We start from the raw sequence: 27535 nt of genomic DNA on the forward strand, positions 1-27535 counted from the left end.
TTTCCTTGCTACTGAGTCTTAAGCATGGTTCCTTTTGGTGTTATTGTTGAAAGCTTTGCTCAAAGGGCTTATCTGTCTTCATATGCTAGAATAGTTCTGAATTGCCTTCTGCTGTATGCTGGCTTTCTGTTATAATTAATCCTTAGAGAAGAACCTATCAGGTATTTAAAATATTATACTAGGATGCTTATAATTCTGATCTTTTGTGCTTTTCTCCCAAGGGGATACCTTTTTCTAGTCCATAGAAATGACTTCTCATCTGTGGTTGCTAGGCTGAGTATAATGTGGCTTCTTAGGAAGGCATATGGAAGACTTAAACCCTTTGTACAGTTTCTGAAGATAGTATCATCATTATGTTATGGTACCAGATCCTCTCTTTCTTCTATAACATTAATATAATGGAGGTGGTCCATTTGGATCTTGTCTGACCCTATTTGCCTGTAGTAATGATCAAACAAATATAAACAGATCACAATGACATAGAGTGAGTAATTGTTTTTTTGACATTGCCAAAGAAAGAGAACCATGTATGGTAGGCCTGGTGTAAGTGGAAAACTAGCAGATAGATCAAAAGAGCTGTATCTGCCCCATTAAGGTAATAATCTATCTCCAAACTAATGTTTGGAGTGAAAAAAGTCTGCTTCTGTCAGAGTTTTGGCATCACTAAAATTGGAGTGGAGAATTATACTAGAGTTTTCCCAAAGGGCCCCACCAGTGTTAGGGAATGGTTGTTAAACCTGGTGGATCCGTGATGTGCATTTATCTCCTTTTCTCTCTTGAAGCCCCACTGGAATAACCACTATGACAAAGAGAACAGGAGAAGAAACAGTCAATAAAGAGATTTCATAATAACTTTTTACAAGACAGAAGGGCTGGGCACGGTGGCTCATGACTGTAATCCCAACATTTGGAAAGCCGAGGTGAGAGGATCACTTGAGGCCAGGAGTTCAAGATCAGGCTGGACAACATAGACCCTGTCTCTACAAAAAAAAAAAAAATTATTTTAAATTAGCCGGGCACCTAAGTCCTAGCTACTCAGGAGGCTGAAGCAGGAGGATCACTTGAGCCCAGGAATTTGAGGCTGCAGTGAGCTATGAGTGCACTACTGCACTCTGGCCTGGGCAACAGAGCAAGACGTTGCCTCTAGAAAATAAATAATAAATAAAATAATAAAAGAATATAAAGGTATGTTGATAGCCTTAATGGAGCAGAGGTACTTTAGTCCAAGGGCTGCAGAAGTGGCTATTAATGGCAAGTAAGTTGATTGATGCCAGATAACTCTTGAAAGGCTTAAGATATTGGAAGTACCAGTTGTTGCAGAAGGTGGAAGTGAGGTGGCTCATGCCTGTAATCCTAGCAGTTTGGGAGACCAAGTGGGTGGGTCACTTGAGGTCAGGAGTTTGAGACCAGCCTGGCCAATACATTAAAACCCCTTCTCTACTAAAAATACAAAAATTAGCCAGGCATGGTGGCGTGTGCCTGTAATCCCAGCTATTCGGGAGAGTGAGGCGTGAGAATTGCTTGAACCCAGGAGGCAAAGGTTGCAGTAAGCCTAGATCGTGTCATTCTAGCCTGGGTGACACAGCGAGATTCTATCTATAGGAAAAAAAAAAAGATCTTAAGTCTTTATACTGAACTAGTGTGGCCCTGTAGCTCCCTCCCCTATTTCTAGAATATTTATTGTAAGACTTTTCTCTGGATAAACTGAATGGTCCCAGAGAAAAGATCTCCAGGCCTTGACATGTGAAGGTTTCTGCAACTAGAAGGCCAGTTTGCCTCCTGATCACTTTATAACAAAGCTCACTCATCAATGAGGCCTTGTGGGCAGCAAGCCCTAGTCACTCACATAGCATTTCTAGTCAGCTTTGACTTCCTCTTTCTTAAATATGGATGGGCAGCCCAAAATCCCAGGATATTTGAGGAAACTCTACAACATAGAAAAAGAGAGAGACCAAAATAAATAGAGGGAGGAAGCTGAAGAAAACAGAGATAGCAGGGGATTAGAAAGAAACCTGAAGACAGAAAATAAAATTAGAATTAAGACACTACATTTTAAAACAAGACTCTATGAAAAAGAAATAGAGAACTCTCAGGAATTAAAAATATATCAAACTAAAAAAGAAGTCAGTAGAAGGGTTGAAAGGTTTAAAAAAAGAAGAAAACAAAAAATTAGAATAGAAACACAAGTTAGAAGAGGAAAGACTAGCAAATTAGAGAATCAGTCTAGGAAGTCCAACATCTGATAAATATGAGTTCCAAAACAGAACAGAAAAAAAGGTGGAAACTGGCCTAAGAACCAATACAAGAAGAACTTCCAAATTCATAGATTTAAGTTTCCAGAGTGAAAAGACGCGCTGAATAATCAGCACAATGAAAATGAAAGGAGCCACTAGTACCCCAGGCAGATCCAGGCAAACCAAAGCACACCAAAGGTCAATTTCTTTGCCAAACATAGCTATGCTATTGCGTTTCTTATTAGCTGGCCCTTTCCATCTCAGAGCGGGCCACAAAACCAGAGCAAGAGTCTTCTCTGTCACTTAAGCTCACTGAGTTTGAGAGCCATCAGTCACCTTGCAGCCAATTTCTCAAGATAAAATATCCTTACAATTCCTTGGTTATCTTAATTATTCATTATCAAATATAATATCCTCATCTTAAAATTGAATTTCCTTTCATTCTTTGTAGTGACTGGAGGGGGAGTTGAGATATAAAGAGGTGAAATTACTCTTTCTCTACTTTTTTGAAAAGTAACTTTAAGCTATTTAAGAAACAGATAATGGTTGATATCTTGGAAATGGATAAAACACATTCAGGTTTTAAAAACCAGTACTCATTTTTGAAAATTAATCTAAATGTAATTGGTTGCAACTGAATATCTTCCTGATCAGGAAAGGGTTGGGGAAAATTAAAAGGAACTCAGTTCATTTTTGCCTGGAGAAAAATAGTTTTCTTTTTGGCACAATTATTCCAAGCTAATAAATTGTTAAAATGACATATTGTTATGGAACTCAGTCATAGAAGATTCTTTGATTTGGGCTCAGAATGTGATGATTGCTACAAAACAAGGTGGCCATTAGAGATTTTCCAAAGGGCTATACTATAGATACCATTTTTTTTTTTTTTCAATTTTCTTTTGAAAAATCAGGAAAGAGAGTAATTTACGTGTAGTTCACTCAGTAGCCTGATTTCCTAAAAGCTGTTAAGTTCTTAGGAAAAGAGAAATAGGTCAAATGGGGTGGATCTGTGGTCTCCCAACTAAAATAACTTGTCACAGTGTTGAGCTGGTAGTCTAAGGGTGTTAATCTGCAAATGATAAAATTACACGGGCCTGTCAGTTCTGAGGTTTCATGAGACTATGACTATTTTTTATAATAGCCATTATAATAAACAAATATATTAAAAATAAATTGAAGGGGAACATTAAATGGCAACTAGTCAGGGACCTGCCCACTGGAAGTGTGCTCCTTGCCTGGGATTATTCTGCCTCTAGGTATGGGGTAGTGTTTATAAGCCTGGTATTATAGTTACTTGTATGCTTTTCTCGCCCCATGGGAGACAAGTGGCCTCCTTAATGATTTCCTCGCTTCCTCCCTGAGTTACATTTTCAACTCAGCAGGCGGAGCTATCTTTTAGTATTGTCAGATCAAGTCCTTAAAATTGGTTGAAAACCCTGTAATAGATGCTAAAGAGGATAAAGAGCTGAACCTATATAGCACTTGCCTGCAAAGAACTTACAATGTGGTTGAGAAGATGAGAAAGAACCATGTTCCAAGTTGAGTGTTGTGTAATATTAGGAAATGTATTTTATATATAACATTATCATAAAATCAGTCCCCTAAGTGCTCATTGCGATAGCAGTATAGAAAGTCCTTCAGGCTGTGGCGGTCAGGGGAGGTTTATATAAAGTGATATTTGAAGTAAAACTTATGGGGATGTTTTGGATAGATTAAGGGACTGAGCGAGGGATTTGAAAGTAGTAATTACATAAGTGCAGACATGAGAAAATCCAGTTTCTCTTCAGGATAGACAGTGAATAAGCCGCAGTGCAATTGAAATATTGTAGCATAGTATTTTATATAGGTCAGTGATTTTTGAATTCTTCTTTTTAAAGCTATGAACCTTTTGTCAAAATATCACATGGAACTCCAACTTATTAAACCTGAGGACTGTAGCTTCTGTGGGTGAAGCAGGTTGGGCAGAGATTGATTGACATACCTGCCTGCCTGGCCTCTCAGCCCCAGAGTGGCCTTTGAGGCTCCTCCACTGAACCCAGGGCTCTGAAGAATACAGCTTAGAAACTGTATGTGTGTAACTGTATGTACGTTTCAAGAGCAGCTTGGTGGGAGAAGGGAAGCTGGCTGCTTTGTGTCAGCTGGTAGAACATGTTGAATATCAGTTTTGATCTTCTGGTTTAGGCAATGGGGTGTTATAGAAAGTTTGTGATCAGAACCTGTTATTTAATGTTTCAGGAAGGCTTAAATGGTCGTGGGGGGTGTGCGTGCAGTTTTTGTTCTTCTTCCCTCCCCCAACCCCCCAGTATGATCCTTAAAATTCTACCCAGGAGTCCAGTGATGGCACCCCCAAACCCCCAGCATGATCCTTAGAATACTACCCAGGAGTCCAGTGATGTAGAGAGTGTTTACTTTTTTCATATTGAAGAGCAAGGCAGGTGTGGTGGAAATAACTTATGGAAAGAAAGTATGAGGGCCACGTAGTGAGCACCAGCCAAGGCTAAATAGGATAATAGAAATGAAAGTGCTCTATAAAATTAAAAAAAAAGAATAAGAATAAATTTGAAACATAAATCAAAAAAAAGAAAAAATGAAAAAAACATTGAGATGGCATTTTTTTGCAATTGAAGAAAAACTACAACAAAAATCTCATAAATTATAAGAAAAATGTAAAAACTGGAAAAAAATAAAAAAGAAAGTGCTCTGATATTTATAAAAGGCCACTGTGTAAAATGCTCAATATATGAATTAGAATTAATATCCCAGCATTAATATTATGGAAGAGTAGACAGCCTTTGAATGGAAGAAATCAGTTCAGCCTTTCGTGTGTGCCAGTTCTCAGAGCATGAGCTTAGCTCTCAGATGTCATCATGACCAGCCAGCTCGCTGTTTTCCTCTCAGACCAATGACTTTCTTGATTTCCTATAACAACTCTATCTTAGTCAGCTTGGGCTTCTATAAAAGAGTACCATAGACTGGGTGGATTAAACAACAGACATTTGTTTCTCACAGTTCTGGAGGCTGGAAGTCTGAGATCAAGGTGCCAGCATGGATGGGTTGGTTAAGACCATCTTCCTAGCTTGTGGATGGCTGCCTTCCTGCTGTGTGCTTCCCTTAGTCCTGTTTTTGTTTGTTTATTTGTTTTTTGGTCTCACTCTGTCACCCAGGCTGGAGTGCAGTGGCAGGATCATGGCTCTATCTAGCCTTGAACTCCTGGGCTCAAGCAATTCTCCCACCTCAGCCTCCTGAGTAGGGACTGCCAGCTAATTTTTTTTTGTAGAGACAGGGTCTCACTATATTGCCCTGGCTGGTCTGTAACTCCTGGCCTCAGGCGATCCTCCACCTCAACCTCCTAAAGTGTGGGGATGACAGGCATGAGCCACCACTCCTGGCAAGTACTGTTTTTATAAGACACTAGTCCCATCATGGGGGGCCCACCCTCATGATGTCATCTAAACCCAGTTTCCTCCTGAAGTTCCCACCTCCTTGAAGCTGGGACCTCAACATGAATTCTAGAGGGACACAAACATTTATCCCACAACAACCTCCTTTATCACTTCCCACTGTTCTCGTGTGTGGAGAACAGGATGGGAATCCTGCTGCATGTATTCCGGAAGAATGGCTGGCTGAAGCTGGGGATGCTGCCAAACACAGATTTCCTGTGTCCATGGAGGTGCTGAGCTGAAGCACAGACATCTGAGGCTCCAAGGAGTAGAAACTCACCCAGAGAGGCAGCAACAAGAAAAGATGGATTGATAGAGATGATGCGAGGAAGAACTGAATACATCAGATGTTCCCCTTCTCGAACTGGTGATCGCCTGATGATTTCATCAGCTGCCACCCTGCAGGCCTTTTCTCTACTGGCTGCTCAGGCGTGTGCTCGTTATTTATCTTGTCCTTTTGTCTGAGTCCCATGTATGTGAGCCTGTGTGGATTCAGTGAGAAGGCAGAGGTGTTCAGAAACCGACAAAGTAGTTGGTTCAGTGTTGCTGTGGGCAGAAGAGCTGAGACTGGGGTGAGACTTTTGCGCTGAGAGACTAGGCTGAAAAATTATTTCTGCTCGTTGGAATGTTAGAGTTCTATATCTTGAGCCCCAGAGCCTATAGAGATGTGTCTGGGCGTCACCACAGCTCCCATTATTCCATTATTCCTCCAATAATGGAATAATAACCTCCCACAGGGATTGAGTTACCAGACTGAGTTGACCATGGCTTGGTACCATAGCAGTTGGATGACCTTCATGGGTGTCCATTGCCCTAGCTTAGTGATCCCACCAGTGCCTGGACTGGCTGTGTATAGGCTGGAGGGGACCCTGTGTCTGGGAAGACTTCCCTTATCTTGTTAAGCCACTATGAGATTCTCCTGGTCTGCTCTGCAGGACAACTCTGGAAGCCCCTGTTCTTTTTTTTTTTTTTTTTTTTTTTTTTGAGATAGAGTCTGGCTCTGTAGCCCAGACTGGAGGGCAGTGGCGCGATCTCAGCTCACTGCAAGCTCCATCTCCCAGGTTCACGCCATTCTCCTGCCTCAGCCTCCTGAGTAGCTGGGACTACAGGTGCCCGCCACCATGCCTGGCTAATTTTTTTTGTATTTTTAGTAGAGACAGGGTTTCACTGTATTAGCCAAGATGGTCTCGATCTCCTGACCTTGTGATCCACCCACCTTGGCCCCCTGAAGTGCTGGGATTACAGGCGTGAGACACCGAGCCTGGCCGAAGCCCCTGTTCTTGACCTGGGAACACTTAGTTCGGAATTGTCTCTGTGTTTTGCACTGCAGTAGAGAGGGTACCCGTCACATTCAGTCTGTGCTAACCTTAGAGGCCTGGGGGCAAGGTTTTCATTCACTCCACCTGAGGAGGAGGAGTTTGGGAAGCATCCCCTATCCTGACACTTCATCCAGCCCAAAGGACTTTAATTTTCATTTTATTTTTAAAATTAACAGTAAAATTGATTTTGGGGGTATAGTTTTATGAATTTATGTGTCTGTATAGATTCATGTAACCTTCACCCCAATCAAGGTAGAGATACTTTCAAGTTTTGTGTGTATCAGTAGTTCATTCCTTTTTATTTGTTAAAAATTTGTTTTACATTTCAACCAATTCCCCTCTAACTTTCTGTAACAATACTGTATAACACGTGAACTGCATATTTTCCTTTTTATTTTTGAGTAGTATTCTACTATATGGATATACCACCATTTGCTTATCCATTCACCCTGTGGAAGGATATTTGAGTCGTTTCTAATTTTGGTAATTATAATAGAGCTGTTAAACATTCATGTACAGGTCTTTGCGAGAACGTAACTTTCCCTTTCTCTAGGGTAAACACCTAGCTGAGATAATGCTGGGTCATATGGTAAGTGTATGTTTAACGTTCTAAGAGACTGCCAAATTAGTTTTGGCTGTGCTGTTTTCCCTTCCTTCAGCAATGCGTGAGAAGTCCAGTGGCTCTGCATCCTCCCTGGTGTTTGGTGTCTGTTGTGCTGGACCCTGTTGACTTCAGTAGGGATGGCACCAGGTTCAAGAGGCCGGAGGAGAGACCCAGAACCGGTGAACAAAACATGAGCTTTACTTGGGGGAACTTAAATACAGAGACGGTCCAGTGGCTGCAGGCTGGAGAGGAGAATGATAACCGCCTGTAAAAAGCATGCAGTTTATATAGCACCCTCACTTGGCACACTTCCCTCAGCAACCTGCATGTTGGCAACCCTAATTTCTTGTTATTTCTGTCAGGTGCATCTACCATACAGTGTTTAGTTGTTGTTTTAATTTTATCTATTCTAATATGTATATAGTGGGATCTTACTGTGGTTTTAATTTGCATTTCCCTAACAGCTAATGATATTGAACATCTTTTCATGGGAGGCCATTATTCCAGACTTGGGAGAATACCCTATTGTCTTAGGGAGCTGTAATCAGGTCTGAGTGTGTTTCAATAGGCCCTGGAGCACAAGATTCAGACTTTAAAAATCCCAGTGGGCAGATATAATTTTTTAGCCTTGTTTCCTAGGCATGAGCCTCACCTGTCTCAGTTCCTCCTGTCAGACAAAAACACTGAACCAACTACCAAAACTTGTTGGTTTCTTTACACGTGTTTATTTGCTTTCAATATATCCCCTTTAATCAAGTGTCCATTTGAGTCGTTTGCCCATTTTTTACTTTGGGTGTTGTCTACAGCTGTTGTGATTTGAGAGTTCTTTATATGAATGTATTCTGGATACAAATCTTTTGTCAGGTGTCCTATTTGCAAGCATTTTTTCCCAGTCTGTTACTTGTCTTTTCATTCACTTAAAACTGGCTTCCACGGAGCAGGTTTAATTTTATGAAGTTCAATTAATCAGTTTTTTATTTTTTATGGATCATGCTTTTGGTATGATATGTAGAAATTCTATATAAACCCAGGTCACAAAGTTTTTTGCTGCTGTTGTTGTTTTTGTTTTGTTTTTTTGTTTTTGATATGGAGTCTCACTCTGTCACCCAGGCTGGAGTGCAGTGGTACGATCTTGGCTCTGCAACCTCTGCCTCCTGGGTTCCAGCGATTCTCCTGCCTCAGCCTCCTGAGTAGCTGGGACTATAGGCCTGCTCCATCACACCTGGCTAATTTTTGTATTTTTAGTAGAGATGGGGTTTCACCATGTTGGCCAGGCTGGTCTTGAACTCCTGACCTCAGGTGATTTGCCTACCATTTTCTTCTAAAAGTTTTATGGTTTTACACTTAAGCCTGTGATGCACTTCGAATTATTTTTGGCATAAGGTATGAGGTTTATTTTCATGTTCATTTTGGTTTTTTGCCTGATCTGGTCACATCTCACTCTCAGTAGTTCATTCTCTTTCCCTGTCAAGTTTGACTTTAGATTTCCATCACAGTTGGAGGGGGAAACCTGCCTCACATCACAGATTGTTTTTTCATGGGAAAATAATCCCAGGATTAGGATTTTGCAGTTTGTAGTGGGAGCTTCTTCCCCATTTTCATCCTCGTTTCTGAATAGTCACCTTGCTCTGCTTTGGATCTATGTTCAAATCTCATCTGTTTTCGGGGGCCCTCCCACGCATTTCAGCCTCTATCTAGTAGACTCCTTCCTGCACTCTGGATGTCACAGTGGTTGTGCTTGGTAACGCCACATGCTTTAATAGAGTGGAGACAGAAAATTCAGAGGGAACTCAAATGAGGTAAGGCAGGAGTTGGCAAACCATGGCTCATGGATCAAATCTGGCCCACTGAGCGCCTTTATAAATAAAGCTTTATTGGAACATAGCTGCACTCATTTATCTGTGTATTGTCTATGGCTGTTTTTGTGCTGGAGCAAGAGAGTTGCATAGTTGCAACAGAGATCACATAGCCCTCAGAACATAAAATATTTACCATTTTGTCTTTTATAGAAAAAAATTTACTGACCCCCAGAGTCAAGGCTGGTACTGGGGATGAGTTGGGTTATGGCACTTTGCTATGGTGAAAACAGTCCTGCAGAAAACAGTGCTCTTCCTACATAAACCATCTTGGCATCTCTTCACCCAAGTTCATTTGTTGTCATAGAAATTTGGATGACGTAATGTCTGGTGCAGCCTTGGAGTTACCTTTGGTGATGGGCTAGAAGGGAAGATGAGATGGAATAGAGATCATGTGGTGCATCAGTCAGTCCCAGTGAAGAACGGGAAGACGCAGGGAATCAGGAGTGATGTGATGACCAGCACTGACTTCTTAGTTTCTATGGTCTACTAAACCTCACTCTACTTTAGTGGACCTCAGTCTTAGCTGCTCATGAGAATCACCTGGGTAGCTTAAAAAAAAAAAAAAAAAAAGCCCAATGTCCAGGCTGCACTCTAGACCAATTACATCAAAACTTCTGGGAGTGGGATCCAGACATCAGTATTTTTTAAGTTTCCCAGTTGGCTCTAGTTTACAGCCCAGGCTGGGAACCATGGTTCCATTTTACAATCCCATAACCCCAAGGAAATATTGCCACCTACTGACAATAGGTAATTATTATGCTTTGAAAGAAGTCAATAACTTCAGATTCCCCTCCATTCTGGGAACTTGTGTGTTGGTTACTGTATTTATATCATTTATATATGAGAGTTGTATATTAGAGTTTGATTTGGGGCCATCTTAAGGTGGTTGTTCCTGAGAAACACCTCGTGTCTCAATTTTTATGTAACTCAGAATATTGACATATATAATTGGTAGGAATCATTGAAAGTTAGCACTGAAAGAAACCTTAGAGATGGTTAGTTCACAAAGCTGACATATCCAAATACCTTTTGGACTTATATACTATAGTTCTGGCTCCTTGCTTCTCAAAGTGTGGTCTGTGGACCAGTAGTGTCAGCATCATCTGAGACTACACTAGAAATAAAGAACCCTTGGCTCTCCCCAGACCTGCAGAATGGCCTGTAATTTAACAAGGTCCCTGAGTGATTTATGTGGACCTTCAAATTCGAGAAGCACCAGTTTAGAGAATCATATAAGTGGAATTTTCTGGGTGTAGCTTCCAGTTTTATTGTAAGAAACTTTTCGAAGAAAGCTGCCAGTATTCTGTCAGAGGCTGAATGATTGCTTGACAGAGACAGCACTGTGACTTCGAGAGCCCTCCAAATTCTGATTTTATTATTTTCCTCCTCCTTCTCAAATAGTTTCTTCAGTATCTCTCAAGAATTACCTTCTTCATCATACCTTTCATTATACCATGAATATTCACTGGGGCCATCAGTTCTGCCTACTGTAGTTTCTCTCCTCCCAGCCACCTTACATCTGGAACTTGTATGATCCTAATGGATGAATGCAAGCACAGGTTTTCCAAATTTACCCTTATCTCTTGCTCATCATGTTAGAAAGTCTAAGCTCACCCTAAGCTTAGTATGGGGAGATTCAGTGGGTAGAAGACTTGGGAGAGCATAGGACAAAGCAGTCCCACATGAATGGCTGTGTGACCCCCACATCCTGTCTAACTCCTATTACCTGATTCTCCAGTGCAAGATAGACTTTTTCAATGTATAACACATTCTTGTGTTCACCTATGCTGGCATTGGTGAAAACATTGCTACCTTTTCCAGGCAAGGGATTTAGGGACCACTTCCTTATTCTGCTTCTCAGTCTATATAGTGATTTCATCCAGATATTTTCTTTATTCTTACTATGCAGCGCTTGATATATGTCTCTAGTCTTTCCTAGATTTCTCATTTCCAGTGTCTCTTCTTCCTGAATCCTCAGTGCTGTTGCCAAGATTATGTTCAGGATTTGCACCTCTATTTTTCACTCTTTTTAAAACCCTTAAGCACCCTCCTACTTTCTATGCAAAACTATAGTAACTTCTTTTCCATTTTAGAACCTTCCCCATCTGTCTGCATCCTTTCTCCCTTCCATTGCTTCTGGGATTGACCTGGCCTCACCAAATGCCTTCATTTCTATGTTGCTATACATTTGCCCCACCTTCCTCAAGTGTGCCTGCCCATCTAACTCTTCCTAAAAGAGCTATGAAGGTTCGTATCACATTGAGTTATGTTTAGAGCTGGGAAGGTATAATCTAACCCAATACCTTAGCTTCACAGAAGGGAAAAATTATACCTTTCTGTAGGGTAGGTGGCTTGCTCAAGGTCACATAGCTAAGAATGTGAATACTTGCTGTGAAATAGTATTACTATTCAGCGTAGCTTCTTTGACTTCATAATACTTCATGCAAATTGTTTCACCTAACTTCACAAGGTGAGTGTGGGATGTGTGTGGCAGATAGTGAGAGGTGCTGGGAGGTTTATTAAACATGATTCATTACCTTCTTTTCAAGAGAGGTAAATCGAGCCCTAGAAAGACAAAAGGATTCATCATTTGTGTCATACCCACTTTTGGTCTGAGGCAGAAAACCGTAAATCCTTGATTCATGACTCTTCTAAATACTGGGAAACGTTTACTCCTTCAACATGTGTGTGTGTGTGTGTGTGTGTGTGAGTGAGTGTGTGTGTGTGTGTGTGTGTGTAGATATGAATCATACTGTGGGAACAGTGTTGTCTCTGCCCCACTCCTCTGCAAGACTATTTATTGCTGCATAATGGATATGTATATTTTGGGGTACATATGATAATTTGATACATTCATATAGATTGTAAAGATCAAATCAGGGTGACTGGGACATTCAATCACCTTAAATAAGTACCTTTTCTTTCTGCCAGGAACGTTGTTTAATGTCTCTAGTCTTCCTGCTTATATCGTATATTAACCATTCAGAGGAGTTTAGAGGAGAGTCTAGGCTAGATATTAGTGGAGAATGATAGAATTGACCAGAGTAGGGTTTATACTGTTGTATTTTTATCTTGCCATCCACCTCTGTCTCTTTTTTTACTTAAAGAAGAGAAGATTCTAATACTTGTTTTTAACATGCTGTGAGAGATATAGAGGAGAAAGCAGCTGAAAGCAGCGGATGATTGTTAGTACTGGTACTCATCTTGCTTCATAAATCACCCCTTCAGGCCCCTTAATCATTTAGGTGGTTGTTCAGCTCCCCGTGACCTGTCAGCATGCTCCTGGTCAGAGAAAAGTGATGGCTGTATTCCCAGGGCTATCTCATCTCCTCTCTACAGGGAGCAACCGCCACTCGAAGCTCCCCTGAGCACACAGCCCGAGATTACTTGCACTTGAGGCTGCCGCTGCCTTCCATGCAAGGGCCTTTTAACTTGCCCTATGCCATCATGCTGGTCTCCTGACACTGGAAATGCAGCCTCCTCACAGAACATCTGTGTGTGCATGAACCTCTCTTCCACCTTCTCAACGTTCCAAACAGCAATGAGCTTGAATATTTGCTGCCCCAAAGCCCTCCTTAAGTTCAGAAGGTCTCTTTACTGTGTTTTTCTGTCCTTACTAGTATTTCATACCCTTCCCAGGTTATTGACATGTGTCCCTGGGTGTGGAATGTTCCTGGTCCTGTGAAGTTAATTTCCAATATGTTCTTATTCCTCTTCTTGATTTCTGTTATAAAATGGGGTTTGTGTGCTCATGAGAGAGCTCATTAACCATGTATTGAATGAATGGAGGAATGAATGAATAATTTTATTTCCTGGAGCCATGATTCTGAGCTACTGAAAAAGACACAAGTGTTGAGGAACATAACAAGCACAGAGCCAAGAGTCAGGAGATGTAGGTTCCAGATATGGGTTTTCTGCTAATGAACCTGGGAAGTCTCTTATCATCCCTGGGCACTGGTTTCTTCATCTATAAGATGAAAAGCTTGGTCAACCCTGGTGGACTCAAACATTTCAAACACAAAGTTTCCTCTATAAATTTTTTAATGAACTATTTCAGGCTGGGTGCAGTGGCTCATGCCTGTAATCCTAACACTTTGGGAGGCCGAGGTGGGAGGACTGCTTGACCCCAGGAGTTTGAGATCAGCCTGGGCAGCATAGCAAAACCCTGTTTCTATTTAAATAAATAATAAAGAAATATTTCAGATGTAAAAAATGTATGCAAGGTAAAGTATGAATACCTAATGCTTACCACTCTGTGGAATTTCCTCCCAAAGTAAAACTTTTTATTTTAGTAGCTTTTGATTTAGAAAATGGATGACAACAACTAGCAATAGCACTTTCATAAGAATCTATCTTGTTACAAGAATAGCTATACTTAAAAAATAGTACATATATGATTAAGACACATTGATTAGTTTATGGCAATTCTTAATGCAAATAAAAATGTATAATAATCCTTGCTTTTGTGGCCCAAAGTAGTGTTTCTGAATAGCACAATCTACATTGCCATGTGCATTTAAAAAAATGCCAACTTTTGGCTGTACTTCTGATCTGCTGAATAAACATTTCTAAAGCCTGGGCCTGTGATTCTGCCTTTTTATCAAGTATTCCAAATGGGATTTAGAACTTGAGTTTTAGATCTCCTTGGTCTACAAAGTAGGTTGATACTTCATTTCTATATAATGACAATGAGTATTTCTTTAAAAAGTAGCTTCTGTGGTTCCTTTTGAGTATTTTGGAGATTACAGAGATTTTATTTATACCCAATTTTCAATAATATATCTATTGCAAAAATAAGTTATGCTGGGATTGAGGTAGGTAGATGGGAAATAAATGTCTCTACCCAGTGTTTCCAAGACTCCTCATAGATATTCTGGAATTTAGATTCATTTCAAACTTTGGTGTTGGTCATGCTGGCATTTCTGAGATTTTATATAAATCAACAATACAAGTCACGTCAGTATCAGAGACTGCCATGGTTCTCAGGAGCCCTGCCCCCCAGATTCTGGTTCCATAGGGATAAGAGCCAGAAGTTAAGGAAGCTGGGTAACCCACAGAACAGAAGTTCATCTCACGACCATCCCCCCATTCATTACTCCTAACTGTAGTGTCAAATGATTACGAGCAGCTTTGGCCAATAATGACAGCTCTACGGGATTTCATTTTTAAAAGCCTGTATCAAACATAGATAAAGTGCTCAGTACTGTGCTGTGGACCATGGACCATGTAAGGAAGATTAGTTCTTCTTAAAGTCCTTGCACTTTGGAATGGAATCCAGATTTTAATAATTTGGTAATTAACTTCTGGAAGGCTTACTTTATATACAGTGCCTTTTCTTGGGCTCTGTGAATAACCACTGTCAACTATATTCATTACTTTGACATTCATTTATCACCCTCCTATGTCCCAGTCTCTTTTCTTGGGTAGAAATGTGTGTCAGTCATATTTCTTGCTCTCATGAAGGGCATGGCCTGTGGGATAAATAAATAATCAACCAATCAACAGTCAGTGATAATAGAGGCTTGCATATTGCTGTAGTAACCAACTCTGTGGGAGGATATGGGAAGCAGGAGTTGGCTTCACTGTGTAGAAGTGTGAGCAGATATTTCAAGAATAAACAAGAGTTCACCAGGCAGATGGTGTGGGGAGGGCATTTTAGGCATAGGGAATAGCAAATGCAATTACATGGAAGTGTGGAAAACTATGGCATGTTTAACTTGCATGTGGGGGAATTCCAGAAATATCCTTTCGTGAGCAGAATTTAAGTGGACTTGCCGTGAGAACAAATGTGTTTGTTACATGGTGTTTTAGATTTTGCATTTCTGTATTGTGGTAAAATATACATGAGATAAAATTTACCATTTTAGGCTGGGCGCGGTGGCTCACGCCTGTAATCCAAGCACTTTGGGAGGCTGGGGCGGGCAGATCACCAGCCTGGCCAAAATGGTGAAACCCCGTTTCTACTTAAAATACAAAAATTAGCCGAGCGTGTTGGCAGGTGCCTGTAATCCCAGCTACTCGGGAGGCTGAGGCAGGAGAATTGCTTGAACCTGGGAGGCAGAGGTTGCAGTGAGCTGAGATTGCGCCATTGCACTCCAGCCTGGGAGACAAGAGTGAGATTTCATCTGGAAAAAAAAAAAAAAAAATTTACCATTTTAACCCTTTTTAAGTATACGGTTCTGTGGCATTAAATACATTTACATTGCTGTACAACCATCACCACCATCCATCTCCAGAACTTTTTCATCTTGCAAAGATGAAACTCTGTACCTGTTAACTTCCATTTCCCCTTCTGCTCAGCCCCTATTATTTGTCTCTATAAGTTTGACAACCCTAGGGACTTCATATAAGTGGAATCATAGAATATCTTCCATTTGTCATCAAGATTCATCCATGTTGTAGCATATGTCAGAATGTCCTAACTTTTTAAGGCTGAATAATATTCCGTTGTATGTATGCACCACATTTTGTGAATCCATTCATCCATTGATAGACATCTGGGTTGCTTCTACCTTTTGGTTATTGTGAATAATACTGCTGTGAACATGGGTATACTCAGATTTTGTATCTTACTGTCTAAATTTTTAGACTCTCACATAATACATGCAAAAGGACTTTCTGAAAACCCTTTATGAGACAGTACCTTTGGTAGAAGTGCTTATGGTTTTGTTACGGAGATCTGCTCACACTCCTGAAACCAAGACTGTAGACAGAATATGATTGGAATGCCCAGCAGCACTGTCAGAGTCCACTTTTAAATTTCCTGTGATCATCTGCAAGAAGCGAAGCTCCAAAGCTCCTTCTAGAAAGCTAGTGAACACAGTCAAGGACTTACAGAGCCTGGCATACTGTTTGCCTTTGCAAACTGAATCCTCTTCCCTTGGTGAAGTTGCCTCTGAGCACCTTGACTCATAAGCAGGTCTTGGCTGACATCTGTAAGCATTGCAGAGACAGTGAGAAGGACTTGGCAAAATGAATTTTATGGTTAAGAATGAGGGAGACTTGCTTCCTATGAAGCAGGTGAGAGAGTGTATCACCAGCCAAATTATTTCTGGCTAAGGTGACTGAAGAACCAAGGATCCTGTTTCTCTCTTTATTGCTTGCTCGCTCTCCCTCTCTCTCTCTCTGTGTGTGTGTGTGTGTTAAAAATCCATGGATATGTTAATATACATATATATTTTTTAACATATATATATTATATGTTAAAAATCAGTTATTTTCAAACATCCAGGGATTCTTTAGGGAGCTACACATTTTTGTGAAATGTGAGGAGCATCTGATGGCCCCAGCCCTTCCCCTGGACTCTGAGGAAGTAATTCTATTCCTTCTGTTTCTGAAGTACAGCCTCAGGTTCAGGGCTGGCCAGTCCTTTCATGAGATGCCCACTCTGCTGTTGCAGACTTCTGGCTTCCCCTTCTTGGATACTCAGTGACCAGGATGGAGATATATAGGGTTAGGAGGCAGTTAGGCAGTTTGGGAAGTTGGGAAAAAGGAAGCACTGGGGTGTCAGGAGATGATTAGAAATGAGGCTGCTTATCTGTCAGCAGCTTTCCAACTTCTCATCGATGTTTTTACTCATGTCTTCCATTGAGTGTTCACTCCTGGCTCCTGTTGGATGCTCTTCCCAGCTTCCCCTTCCTGGACCTCACTGACTGGCACAGCACATTAAGTTCCAAGGCCACTATTCCAAAACAAGGTCCCAAGGCTCTGTTTGTGAAACCCCAAACACTTTCCCCTGGCCTTTCCAGTCTGCAGGTGGTGTTCCAGGACTTGCATTGTTTTGTTCCCTGAAAGGTCAAGTCCTGTAGGGCTTCATCTGTCCAGGCTGGTGGGGCTCTGGCTGGCAAAGCAAATGCATCAGATCAGCCTGGCCATATTCAGGGAGGGCCAGGCCCGTTGGCACACACTGCAGGGCTGACATGGGCTTTGTGGGAGGCTGGTCTGAGCCACAGACGGTGGCACCAGCAGTCTTGTTTGTTCTTCAGCCCCTGGCAAAGCCTGAGCAGATTGGATTCCTGTCCTATGGAACACAGATGCTTCCTCCAGAGCCCACCTGCCCAGGCAGTGCTCCACCTTGGAGCAGCACAGTCAGTTTGGGAAAAAGGAGGACTTGTCCCTGAGAGCCTCTTCTCTTCTCCATTCTTGTGGTTACTCCATTATCTCCCCTCTGTCCAAATTCATTTTCTCACCCCTCAGTGAACACAATAACATGTTGTCCAAGTGAAGCGTAATTGCAATATAAACAAATGGCTTAATGATAATAAATATTCAAGCATTTTCAGATACTTGATTTCCTTTTATTTTCCTAGTTTCCAACATAATTGCAAGTTAATTTTAATTTTTCTATTGGAAAGGGTATGGGACATCTGACCAGCAGGCAAGTGGGGAAGATGCAGAGTGTGTCCAACCTAAGAGTCCTTATAAATAGCACTCAGGCAGTTCTGGCAGCCGTGATGGGACCTGGAGGCCTATTTCCTGCCTCTCTTGTCCATCTTCATTTTGAAGGACTCCAGAGCATTCCACCAGCTGTTGTAAGGAGCACCTGTGTTGTCACCATCATTGAGATTTTGGGAGAAATCATTTGGTCATGCTTTTCCCTGCAGTGACTGTGCCCACAGACCCTATAAGAGCCATTGGGAACTATGTGCATGGTGATTGAATTAGAGGCCTGTTTCCAGTTCTAAAGAGAAAGTTCAGTTGCACGTTTGAGTTCTTAAGACGAAAGTATTAAAAGGCGTGGCCAAGCCTGCCAAAATCTAACTGTAGAAATAGATAAGGTTTCAGATACACAAGCAAGGAGCTGGCTGGGTGCCTCTTGCTATGCTTGGGTAAGAAATCATGATTAATAAAAGCCACAGAGAGAGTGAAACCAACAGGGAGGTGGACCAAGCAAGAAAGAGAGATATGGTCAACTACAACATTCTTCCAAAAATATAAGACATTTAAGGTTATGGCATAGCAGGCAGTATGTTCTCTAAAACCAGGACTGGGGAGAATGATGTAGTGTTTTGCAGAGGTAGGTACTTGATATTTCTGCTTTGATTTTGTTGTTAGAAAAGAGACGTATATGGGGCATATGAAAGTGATATACTGTAAGAGACCAAAGACAATAAAACAGTTGAGGTCCAACCTGTCTAGGGTAGGTTTTGTCCTCTTCTGGGTGTTTCTGGGACTCTTCAGCCTTTAACTTCCACCTGAGTGCATCAGACACACTCTTCTGTACTCCTTTGGCTGGCAGGAGCAGCCTGATTTTAGTGACTCATTCAGAAGGGAGGTGCAGCTGGAAGGTTGTGTTTATTAAAGCCCAAGTGACTAGAGGTAAACGCAGGTGTGGTCAGGAAATGTAGCTGGTTCACCTCTCAGTAGGCACAAGGCCAAAGTCAGCTGACTTGCAGATTGTAATGCTGGTTCTCCCACCCAGAGGTTATTTGAGTTCATCCAGCACTGCAGCTGAGCAGAATGCTGCAGTCAGGGTGACACACCGCAAACTGGAGCCATGTCCTTAAGTGCATGCCAGTCAAACCAACTTTAACCTTCACTGGTTTGTGGCTGCTGACCTACAGAGGAATTTGTTATATGGCTGAGGTCCCGTCCTACCTAAGCCAGACTCCGGTGCAAAAAAAAATCCTGTCAGATGCACCTCTTCTTCTCTGTCTCCATCTCCCTCTCTGCCTCCTGTTTCCACTTTACTCTACTGTTAGTTGGCCTGGGGTTCCTGGGCTGAAGCAGTTTCCTTCTGTCTCCGTGTGTTTGCTGCTCTCGTTTGCTCTTCTTCCAGGGCCCCTTGGTAAAGAAGAGCTGCTGACAGGGTAGAGTGGAGGTGGGGAAGTGACCACCAGACTGAGAGTGATATAGGTTGTGGTCACCAGTGATGTAGGTTGCTGTCACCAGGACACTCAAATCAGCTGTGACCAGAGCCTGCAATGACAATGTGAAGAAGGATCTCTTACCTCAGTTAGTGAGGTCCTATTCTTGTAGAGACAAGAATGTTTCTTGTAGAAACAGATAGCCAAGAAGTATCAACAATAACTGTACAGTGGAATAGAAGATCTGAGATTTTAGTGAAAAGGATAGACTCAGGACAGTAGGAAGCTCTAAGTTGAGTTTGTAACATCAGAATATTAAAAGGCACAGTGAAGAGAAGGTTCCGGATTTCTAATGAGATTTCCAAAGTAGGCTGTGTTTTTATCTCATTAGGATGAATTAAGTTCATGCCTATCAACACTAACTGTAGAAATAATTAGGTTTCAGATGCACCGTCAAGGTGTTTGGTGCCTTTTTCCAGGCTTGAGTGGCAACATGGTAGGAGAAAGTCTTGAGTATAAAAGGTCCCAGAGAAGAGATGTGGGTGGGCTTTGGGTCTTGTGTTTCTTAATTTTTAATCTGTAGCCCAGATGTTTGATTAGAGAGCTTGCAAGTGAAGTTTGCTAGGTGGTGATAGTAAGATGGGAATCAGATGAAAATGGTTTTAATAAACTGGAGAAGTGCTCAAAATGAAGTTCACTGAGGAGAATGTAGAATTATACCACCAGTTATGAATAGCTACACAAGTGTAAGAGATGGTTATGAATGAACAAATGTACCAGAAAGAGCTGAGATTGAGGATGACGCCAACATCCATCAGCAGTATGGGTATGTGGTTGGAGCATCCCTGTCTAGGACTACAAATAAGAGTTCAAAACACAGGGGTTGTCACTATATACCCCATGAATATGTACAATTATTTGTCAATTAAAAATATAATTAAATAAAACTTAACAAATACATGGTTTGTGAGGCCATGTCTTTTCTAGATGTGCCAAAATCTTCAGGCTAACAGGGCTGTGGGTAGACTTGTAGACTGACTCACAGATAAAGGAAATTTGAAATTGAACTTGTAGAGAGTAATTTAGAATTCATAATTATCTTTCAGTGTGTAAAAAACCCTGATGTGAAGATTGGTGCCAGCTGTTAGTCTTTGCTGAGGATGGAATGTAGTTTCTGCAGCCTTTGATGAGACACTAGGAATACTTGCCTGACCATGGAAGTCATTAAATGATAGAATGAGTTATTGAGGGAAGGTTCTGATTTTTTATGGGATATTCCAAGTAGACTCTGTTTTCATCTCATGAGGGTAGATGAGGTCCATCTACCCTAGCTGATGGCTGAGAAGTGGTATAGACTATTCAGAGTCCCGTTCCTAACCCAGAGATTCCCTGAGACATCCACCTGCTTTTACATCCCCCAAGGTGCTCCCTGCCCCCGGGAGCTGTTCCCCACACCTGTCTGGGGACCTTTTTTCCAGGCATGGGCTAGCTGGGTCTGTATAGATGCACTGATCTCATCAGATTGCACTTTCTTTTTGTTTTCTTCTTTCTTGCAGTATGAGTTTAAAGCCAAGAACATCAAGAAGAAGAAAGTGAGCATTATGGTTTCAGTGGATGGAGTGAAAGTGATTCTGAAGAAAAAGAAAAAGGTAAGTAGCTCTGAACCAGAATCTGAGGTGAAGAGGAAAGCAGGGGAGGTAGGCATGGGGTACCTTTTTCTTCTGGGCCTGCCTCCAGAGAGAATCCCTCCCTTATCTGGCAAGCTCTTCTGCTTTGAGCAGCAATGGTGCTGACAGGCTGCAGCAGAGCATAGGGAGAGGCGAGGCCAAAGGCCTAGTCACCAGTTGGCTCAGTCAGTCCTGGTATCCCAGGTGATGGGAGTCACCTCCTGTCATCCATGCCTTCAACCCCCCTCCCCATTTTCATACCTTTATCTTTGAGTTTTGAGTCCTGATGGTAGGAAATATTTTCAATTTTAGTGAGAATAGCAGGGTTCAGTGGGATTGGGCAGCGAGAGGAGGCTTCCTCAGCAGCTGTCCCCTTCGACTGCAGGAGCATCCTTCAGTCCCACCCAAGGTGCCATGCAGCCCCCTCCCTTATGTGTCCTTGCATCCTCCTGTTGCAGCCCATATTTACATTGTCCCTCAAGACCCAGCCACTGCTGCTGCTCCGTGTGCAGGGATGGTGGGGTGTGGCCAGGTCGGGAGGAAGGGCAGGGGGATTGATCCATTCAGCGTGAGTTGGGGAGAGACAAGCAAGTGAGCATATGTTGTTTAAACACTTGTCTGTTTTGTGCCAGTTGTATGTGGTTGTGGCAGGTAACATTAACCTCTTGGAAAGGCTAGATTCGTATGGTGGGAGGATGTGTGTTTTCAAAAAGAAACAGAAAAGAGCTTGGCTGATTGAGGATATATGAGGAGCCCTTTTTGTCCCTGTTTCTCAATTCTGCTGATGTTTTTATTTTTTATTTATGATGCCTTTGTTTTACATTTATTGATGCTAGCACCATATCGTAGTCCTCCATAGACCTCCTGAGCTTCTTTTGGTTCCAAATCTCAGTTGCTCTTAATTCAAATGGGACTTAAAGCAGACCTTGAATGTCGGGGCTAGAGGGAGAGAGTGTGGAGGTTATGGAAGCAAAGACAAATGGATCATAGTAGGCAACATAAATTTGAAGAACCATATAGCTGAGAGGGATCTTAAAGGGGACTTGTCATATCAATCCAAGGGCTTAAATCTTGTTTATAATGTCCGTACAAGGGGCATTGTCCAGTGTATGACTGGACACCTGTAGCAGTGGGAAATTTACTACTTCCTGAGGCAGCCCCTTTCCTCTCTGGATGGTTACAAAGGTCTCATATATTAATCCAAAACTTGTTCTTTCACGTTCCCTCAATACTTTCATTGGTGGTTTTAGAAAGTGTTTTATGGCTATGATGCTGCAAGTATGTAGAGAAAAGATAAACTGTTTATAAAGAACCACCTTCTTCAAAATTCACAAGTATAGGGAATTAAATATCTTTGCCTTTGTAAGCCTTTACTGAGTGCATGGGCCCCATCTTGTTCTTCCTCTGGGGACATCTGTTTTGCTTCTTCTCCTCTCACATGTATGTACAGAGTGGACAGTCACGGGACAGTTTTTAGAGTATTGTCTTCTAGAAGTTCCTGAGCAGGACAGTTGCTGAAGCAAGCTGAGGCCTGTCAAGCCCTGGGCCTGTTAAAGAAATCATGGATGACAACAATATGAATTTGAGCAAAAGATATCCTCAGGAAAAAAAGGGCTAATTTGTCACGTGTGTAAGATTGCTTTCCTCAGCAATCCACGGCTGACACTCCCAGAATCTTCCCGCCACCCCACTACACATGTACTTCTGACTGACATATCTTTGTTTGCCTTTCCTTCCTTCCTTCCTTCCTTCCTCCCTCCCTCCTTCCTTCCTTCCTTCCTTCCTTCCTTCCTTCCTTTCTTTCTTTTCTTTCTTTCTTCTCTTTCTTCTCTTTCTTTCTCTCTTTCTCTCTGTCTCTCTCTTTCCCTCTTCCCCTCTTTCCCTCTTTCCTTCCTGCTTTCCTGCTTTCTTTCTCTCTCTTTCTTTCTTTCTTTCTTTCTTTCTCTTTCCTTCCTTCCTTCCTTCCTTCCTTCCTTCCTTCCTTCCTTCCCTCCCTCCCTCCCTCCCTCCCTCCCTTCCCTCCCTCCCTCCCTTCCTTCCTTCTTCTTGATGGAGTTTCGTTCTTTTGCCCAGGCTGGAGTGAAGTGGCGCAATCTTGGCTCACTGCAACCTCCACCCCCTGGGTTCAACTGATTCTCCTGCTTCAGCCTCCCGAGTAGCTGTGATTACTGGTGCCTGCCACCATGCCCAGCTACTTTTTATATTTTTAGTAGAGACAGGGTTTTGCCATGGTGGCCAGGTGGTCTTGAACTCCTGACCTCAGTTGATCCACCCACCTCAGCCTCCCAAAGTGCTAGGATTACAGGCATGAGCCACTGAGCCCAGCCTGTTGACTTTCGATTAGGTTAAATGTAAACACCTGCTGTCTTAGGGGCTGCTCTGTCCCTTTCAGGTATCTTCATACACCTCTGTTGTTGTCCATCATGGGGCAACTTCATAGTTTTGCCGTTAGGGCACAGTCTTGTTTCTCACCTCACTGTCTCTCCAATGTACCTTTACTACATATGGTGGCTTCCCCACTGTGCATGTGAGAAAACTGAGATTGGATCACATGATGCAGTGTGTGCTGAGGTACCACTTGGAGAGAAGCCTCCCTGCCTCCACTAAGCACATGAAAGCCAGGCTGAAGTAGCATCTCCCTGAGGGAGTGCATGGGACCTCGTGACTCACTTTGAAACTACGTCCTGGATAATCTCCAGTGTGGCTTCACCGTCCTGCTGGCCCAGAAAAAAAAGATGGTCTAGCAGGTCTTTCCTAGATCTAACTATTCTGATGCCAGGCTTGGGAAAAGGGAGCTGCCCATCTTGTTTCCTGCACCCACACTTGGTGTCCATTCCAGGACCGTGGCTGTGATTTGAATAATGCCTTTAACCACGGGGTTCATTTTACACCCTCTCTGACAGATGAATGCACCTTAACAGTAATCAGCCTTTTTGTCATCTTGTTCTCATATGACAGTTCTCTGGTATCTTAATGCTACCATCACACTCAGACACATGCACACTTTCTCTCTCTACTTATAGAATTGAGAGAGGTGAGAGTAGACATGCTATTGTGTAAATGCACAATTTTCTCCAAGGAAATGGAATACTTGGCAAATTTCACTGCACCATCATGATTAGGTTAAGAACTAGATCTCTTTGCCGAGTAGCTGTAGGTGTAGAGACAGCCATAGCCTGTATTCAGCCGTGAAGCAATGGTTCCATGTACAGCCTGATATTGACCACTGATTCGTTGGTGCTTGTGCCAGGCTAGTGGGTGAAAACGTTGAACAGTCCTCTCCTCCCACAATTAGCTTGTTGATTTTCACTAGGTCAGTGTGACAAGCTGGGAGGAACACTCAGCCCAGATGAGAAGACCTGGGTTTCAGTCCTGGCTCTACCCCTCCTGGCCTGTGGTTCTAAGCATGTTATTTTGCCTTTTTCAGCTTCAACTGTGAAGAGTTCAATTAGGTGATCACTTTAACTTTTCTAGCTTGGATACTCTGTGCCAGCTCTGGAACCATGCTTTTTGGTGTTTGTGTGTATATATAGGTCACCTATATGTATTTAGGTCTTTGAGAATCTACTGGACTACCAAAAAAAAAAAAAAAAAAAAAACCCACAAAAAACAGCCCCTGGAGTCTGAGTGGGTCATATGTTGTTCTTTCTCAATCTTCTAGAGTAGGAGGGGACCCTCTGAGGTCCAACATCCCTGAGGCAGCCATCCCAGCCTCCTCTCTCTCCCAGCCTGTCTGTAACTGGTGAATGGTGATGTGTTTCCTGGCTGAGAACTGTGTTTACAATAAGTCCTTGCCCTCCAGTGAACTTGTAAGCCCAGCACTTGCCTGGGCACCAGACACATGTAGTATGTTTTCAGTAATCGTGGTTGTTCACTAGCTGCTTGATTGAACATTATTTCTGTGTAATAATATCATTAAATTATGAGAAAATAAATACTTAGCAATTGGATCAAATGAAGTCTAGTTTGTTACCTTTATCATATTGTCTTCCCTCTTTTCCTGTCAATCTGCCAGTTTAAAAAGAAAAAAAAAAGGATGAGATCCTTTCTCAAATATAGGAAGGCTTCCATAAAAATTGCTAATTCCATAGTATTAATTGTAGGATTTGTTCAGGTGACTGTAATTTCAGGCTCATTATACTAGTGTAGGCAGTGGCCAAATATAATCAACTCTCATTGAGATGTAAAAAACATCTTTTTGGTTATAATAACAAATATCTAAAAATGCTGTCATCTTGAACTGATGCCAACAGATAATGAATCTCAAATTCTTTATGAATCTTAGGTTGAATTTGTGATGTAAACCCAGTTACTAAGATAATTAGCTGTACTTTGATGTCTCTCAACCAGTACATTTTCTTCAACTCGCATCTAGGCTCAAGTAATTATCTTTTCCATGTATATATAATGATGAGTTATTATAATAGTGGAATCACGCTATAGTACCATTTGCTAGGGAGTGGAATCCTGAATAAGAAGGACTAGTCTTGAACTTCATCCAAGGGATTTTTCTAATAAGGGACTCAAAGGGCTTCAGTTTTATATGGTTTCTCTTATGAACCAATAACTCTGTTGGGATCCCCTAAGGCAACATTCTAAAAAGGCTCCACCATTTTCATTAACAAATATTAATTGTGTGTCTACCATGTTCAAGGATCTGCATAGGTTACATAAGGATATTAGATATGAACCCTTCCCTGCAAAATTATTCTTTGTCACTGTATGCACACATAGGTCTATTACAGGTTTCGTAAGATTGCATTGTAGTTATTTATCTCTTTCCCCCATAGGTTGTTAGCTTTAGGGGGCAGGGGCCATGTCTTCCCTCAAATCTTATTTCATCTGTTTGGAAAAGTAGAAGACCAGAGGGAGCAAACTGATGTAAGTAATTACACACTAAGGTGATAATGAGAACAGCTAATAGTAATAGCTAACACTGATGTGGAGTACCTGCTATTGCCCAGGCCTTGTCTGATACATGTTTACACTTAACAAATCCTCACAACTGTCCTGTTAGGTAGATACCATTCTTATGATTGTTCAAAAGCAGATTGAGCAACTTGCCTGAATCTCAGATACTATCAGTGGTGAAGTCAAGGTTCGAACCTTGTCTTACTTAAATCCCAAGCAGGTTCTTTCCACTGCTCTGTTGCTGTGTGTGTGAGTGATCTTTTTGGATCCCTTTGGATAATAACCACTCCATAGGAAGTGCCTAATTAATTAAGCCAGAGTCTTTAACTCCTAACCTGTACTCTGTCATGGGTGTATTACATCACAGGGAAAGTATGTTCCTGCCCAAATAGTAGTGCTGGTTACTATGGAAACACAGAAGTCAGAACGAATTAAGAAAAGGAGGCACTCAGAATTATAGAACCAGAATTTAAGAGACTTAAAAAATGATTTGGCCTAATCCTCTAATTGATTAGATGTAGCAACAGGATAAGAGAAGTCTAGTGACCGTCCCTGGGACCCCCAGGTAGTTACTGACAGCCAGGGTGTGAATCTAGGCCCTAAACTTCATCCAGTCTTATTTCCACCATGCTGTGTTTCTTGGCCTTCTTTATTTTCTGCTACTTTAAAAACAGGCCTATTAGGAATTGTGAACATCGTGGGAGGATTTATTACTGCTTCAATTTTGAAATGCACGTTCCTATATCCATAGGTTATACCTGAAGGAGAGAGATAGCTTTATTTTCAGTATAATCCCATTCTATCTAGAAGCATGGAGAACTTGTCAAACTGAGTTTATATGGCCTTTGTAAGTTTTTTTTTTTAAGTCACCACTGCTATTAGGTGCTTGAATATTGCTACATGAATAATGGTGAAGCTTGCAGGCTTTGTGATATGCCTACTGATAATTTCTAGTAGGGATAGGAAATGAATGTCAGTACAAATTTCTCCTCTACTTTAGCATTCCTGAGGAAGGGCATCAAAGATGCCATATCCATTTCCACATGTCAGAAGGAGAAAGGACCACTGTGATAATTATTCCTGACTCTGTTTTCTCTTCTTGGCATGGTTCCAGGAAGACCTACCTCTAAACCAGTTCCCATATAACATTCCTTGCCAGGAGCTTTTAGAATGATAAAGTGGCTGTGAATTTCCATGGAGGACTTGACATTTGCACTCAACAGATTAAGGAAAGAGAAGGTCCTATATCAAAGATGTGCTTACCCCATTCAGGGGTCTTACAAAAAGCATACAGAGCAAGCCCTTTATCCCCTTCCTCTGTGGAAAGCAAAGAACTTCCTGGCAGAACTTCCTGGCAGTGGACAGTGAAAGACTGATTTCATCATTTGGAGTTGCAGACCGTGGGACTGCAGGTAGAAGAGTTGGATTTTATTTATCACTGGACTAGGTGGTCTTGGAGGGAAATAAGTCAACTTCTCTGAGCCTCAGTGTTCACTTTTAAGGTAGAGACCAATTTTAGTAATCTAAAAGCGTTATATAGTTCTTTCCCTAAATGGAGGAAAGGACTTTTTTCCCCATATCAACTATGAGAATGAAAAATGAAGTAGATACAGATGACTTTCCTATATCTTTGCTTTCTCACCTTCTCACTTTCTGTGTTAGTCTAGGTCCTCTGAGAAGCAGATGCCAAGACAG

The 27535-nt window shown here is 41.8% G+C and overlaps 1 protein-coding gene across 6 annotated transcripts in view; it reads left to right on the forward strand.

The window, feature by feature from the left end:
* Positions 1 to 27535, forward strand: part of LOC134734494 (carboxyl-terminal PDZ ligand of neuronal nitric oxide synthase protein) — a 319684-nt gene that overhangs the window by 198331 nt on the left and 93818 nt on the right. For all 6 annotated transcript variants that reach the window (XM_063627160.1, XM_063627161.1, XM_063627156.1 and 3 more), the window contains one exon: positions 20819 to 20911. In XM_063627160.1, coding sequence (XP_063483230.1) covers positions 20819 to 20911 — 93 coding nt within the window. The remainder of the gene's footprint in view (positions 1 to 20818; positions 20912 to 27535) is intronic.

Source organism: Symphalangus syndactylus, chromosome 12 (genome assembly GCF_028878055.3).
Source record: "Symphalangus syndactylus isolate Jambi chromosome 12, NHGRI_mSymSyn1-v2.1_pri, whole genome shotgun sequence".
In the NCBI taxonomy this organism is placed as follows: domain Eukaryota; kingdom Metazoa; phylum Chordata; class Mammalia; order Primates; family Hylobatidae; genus Symphalangus; species Symphalangus syndactylus.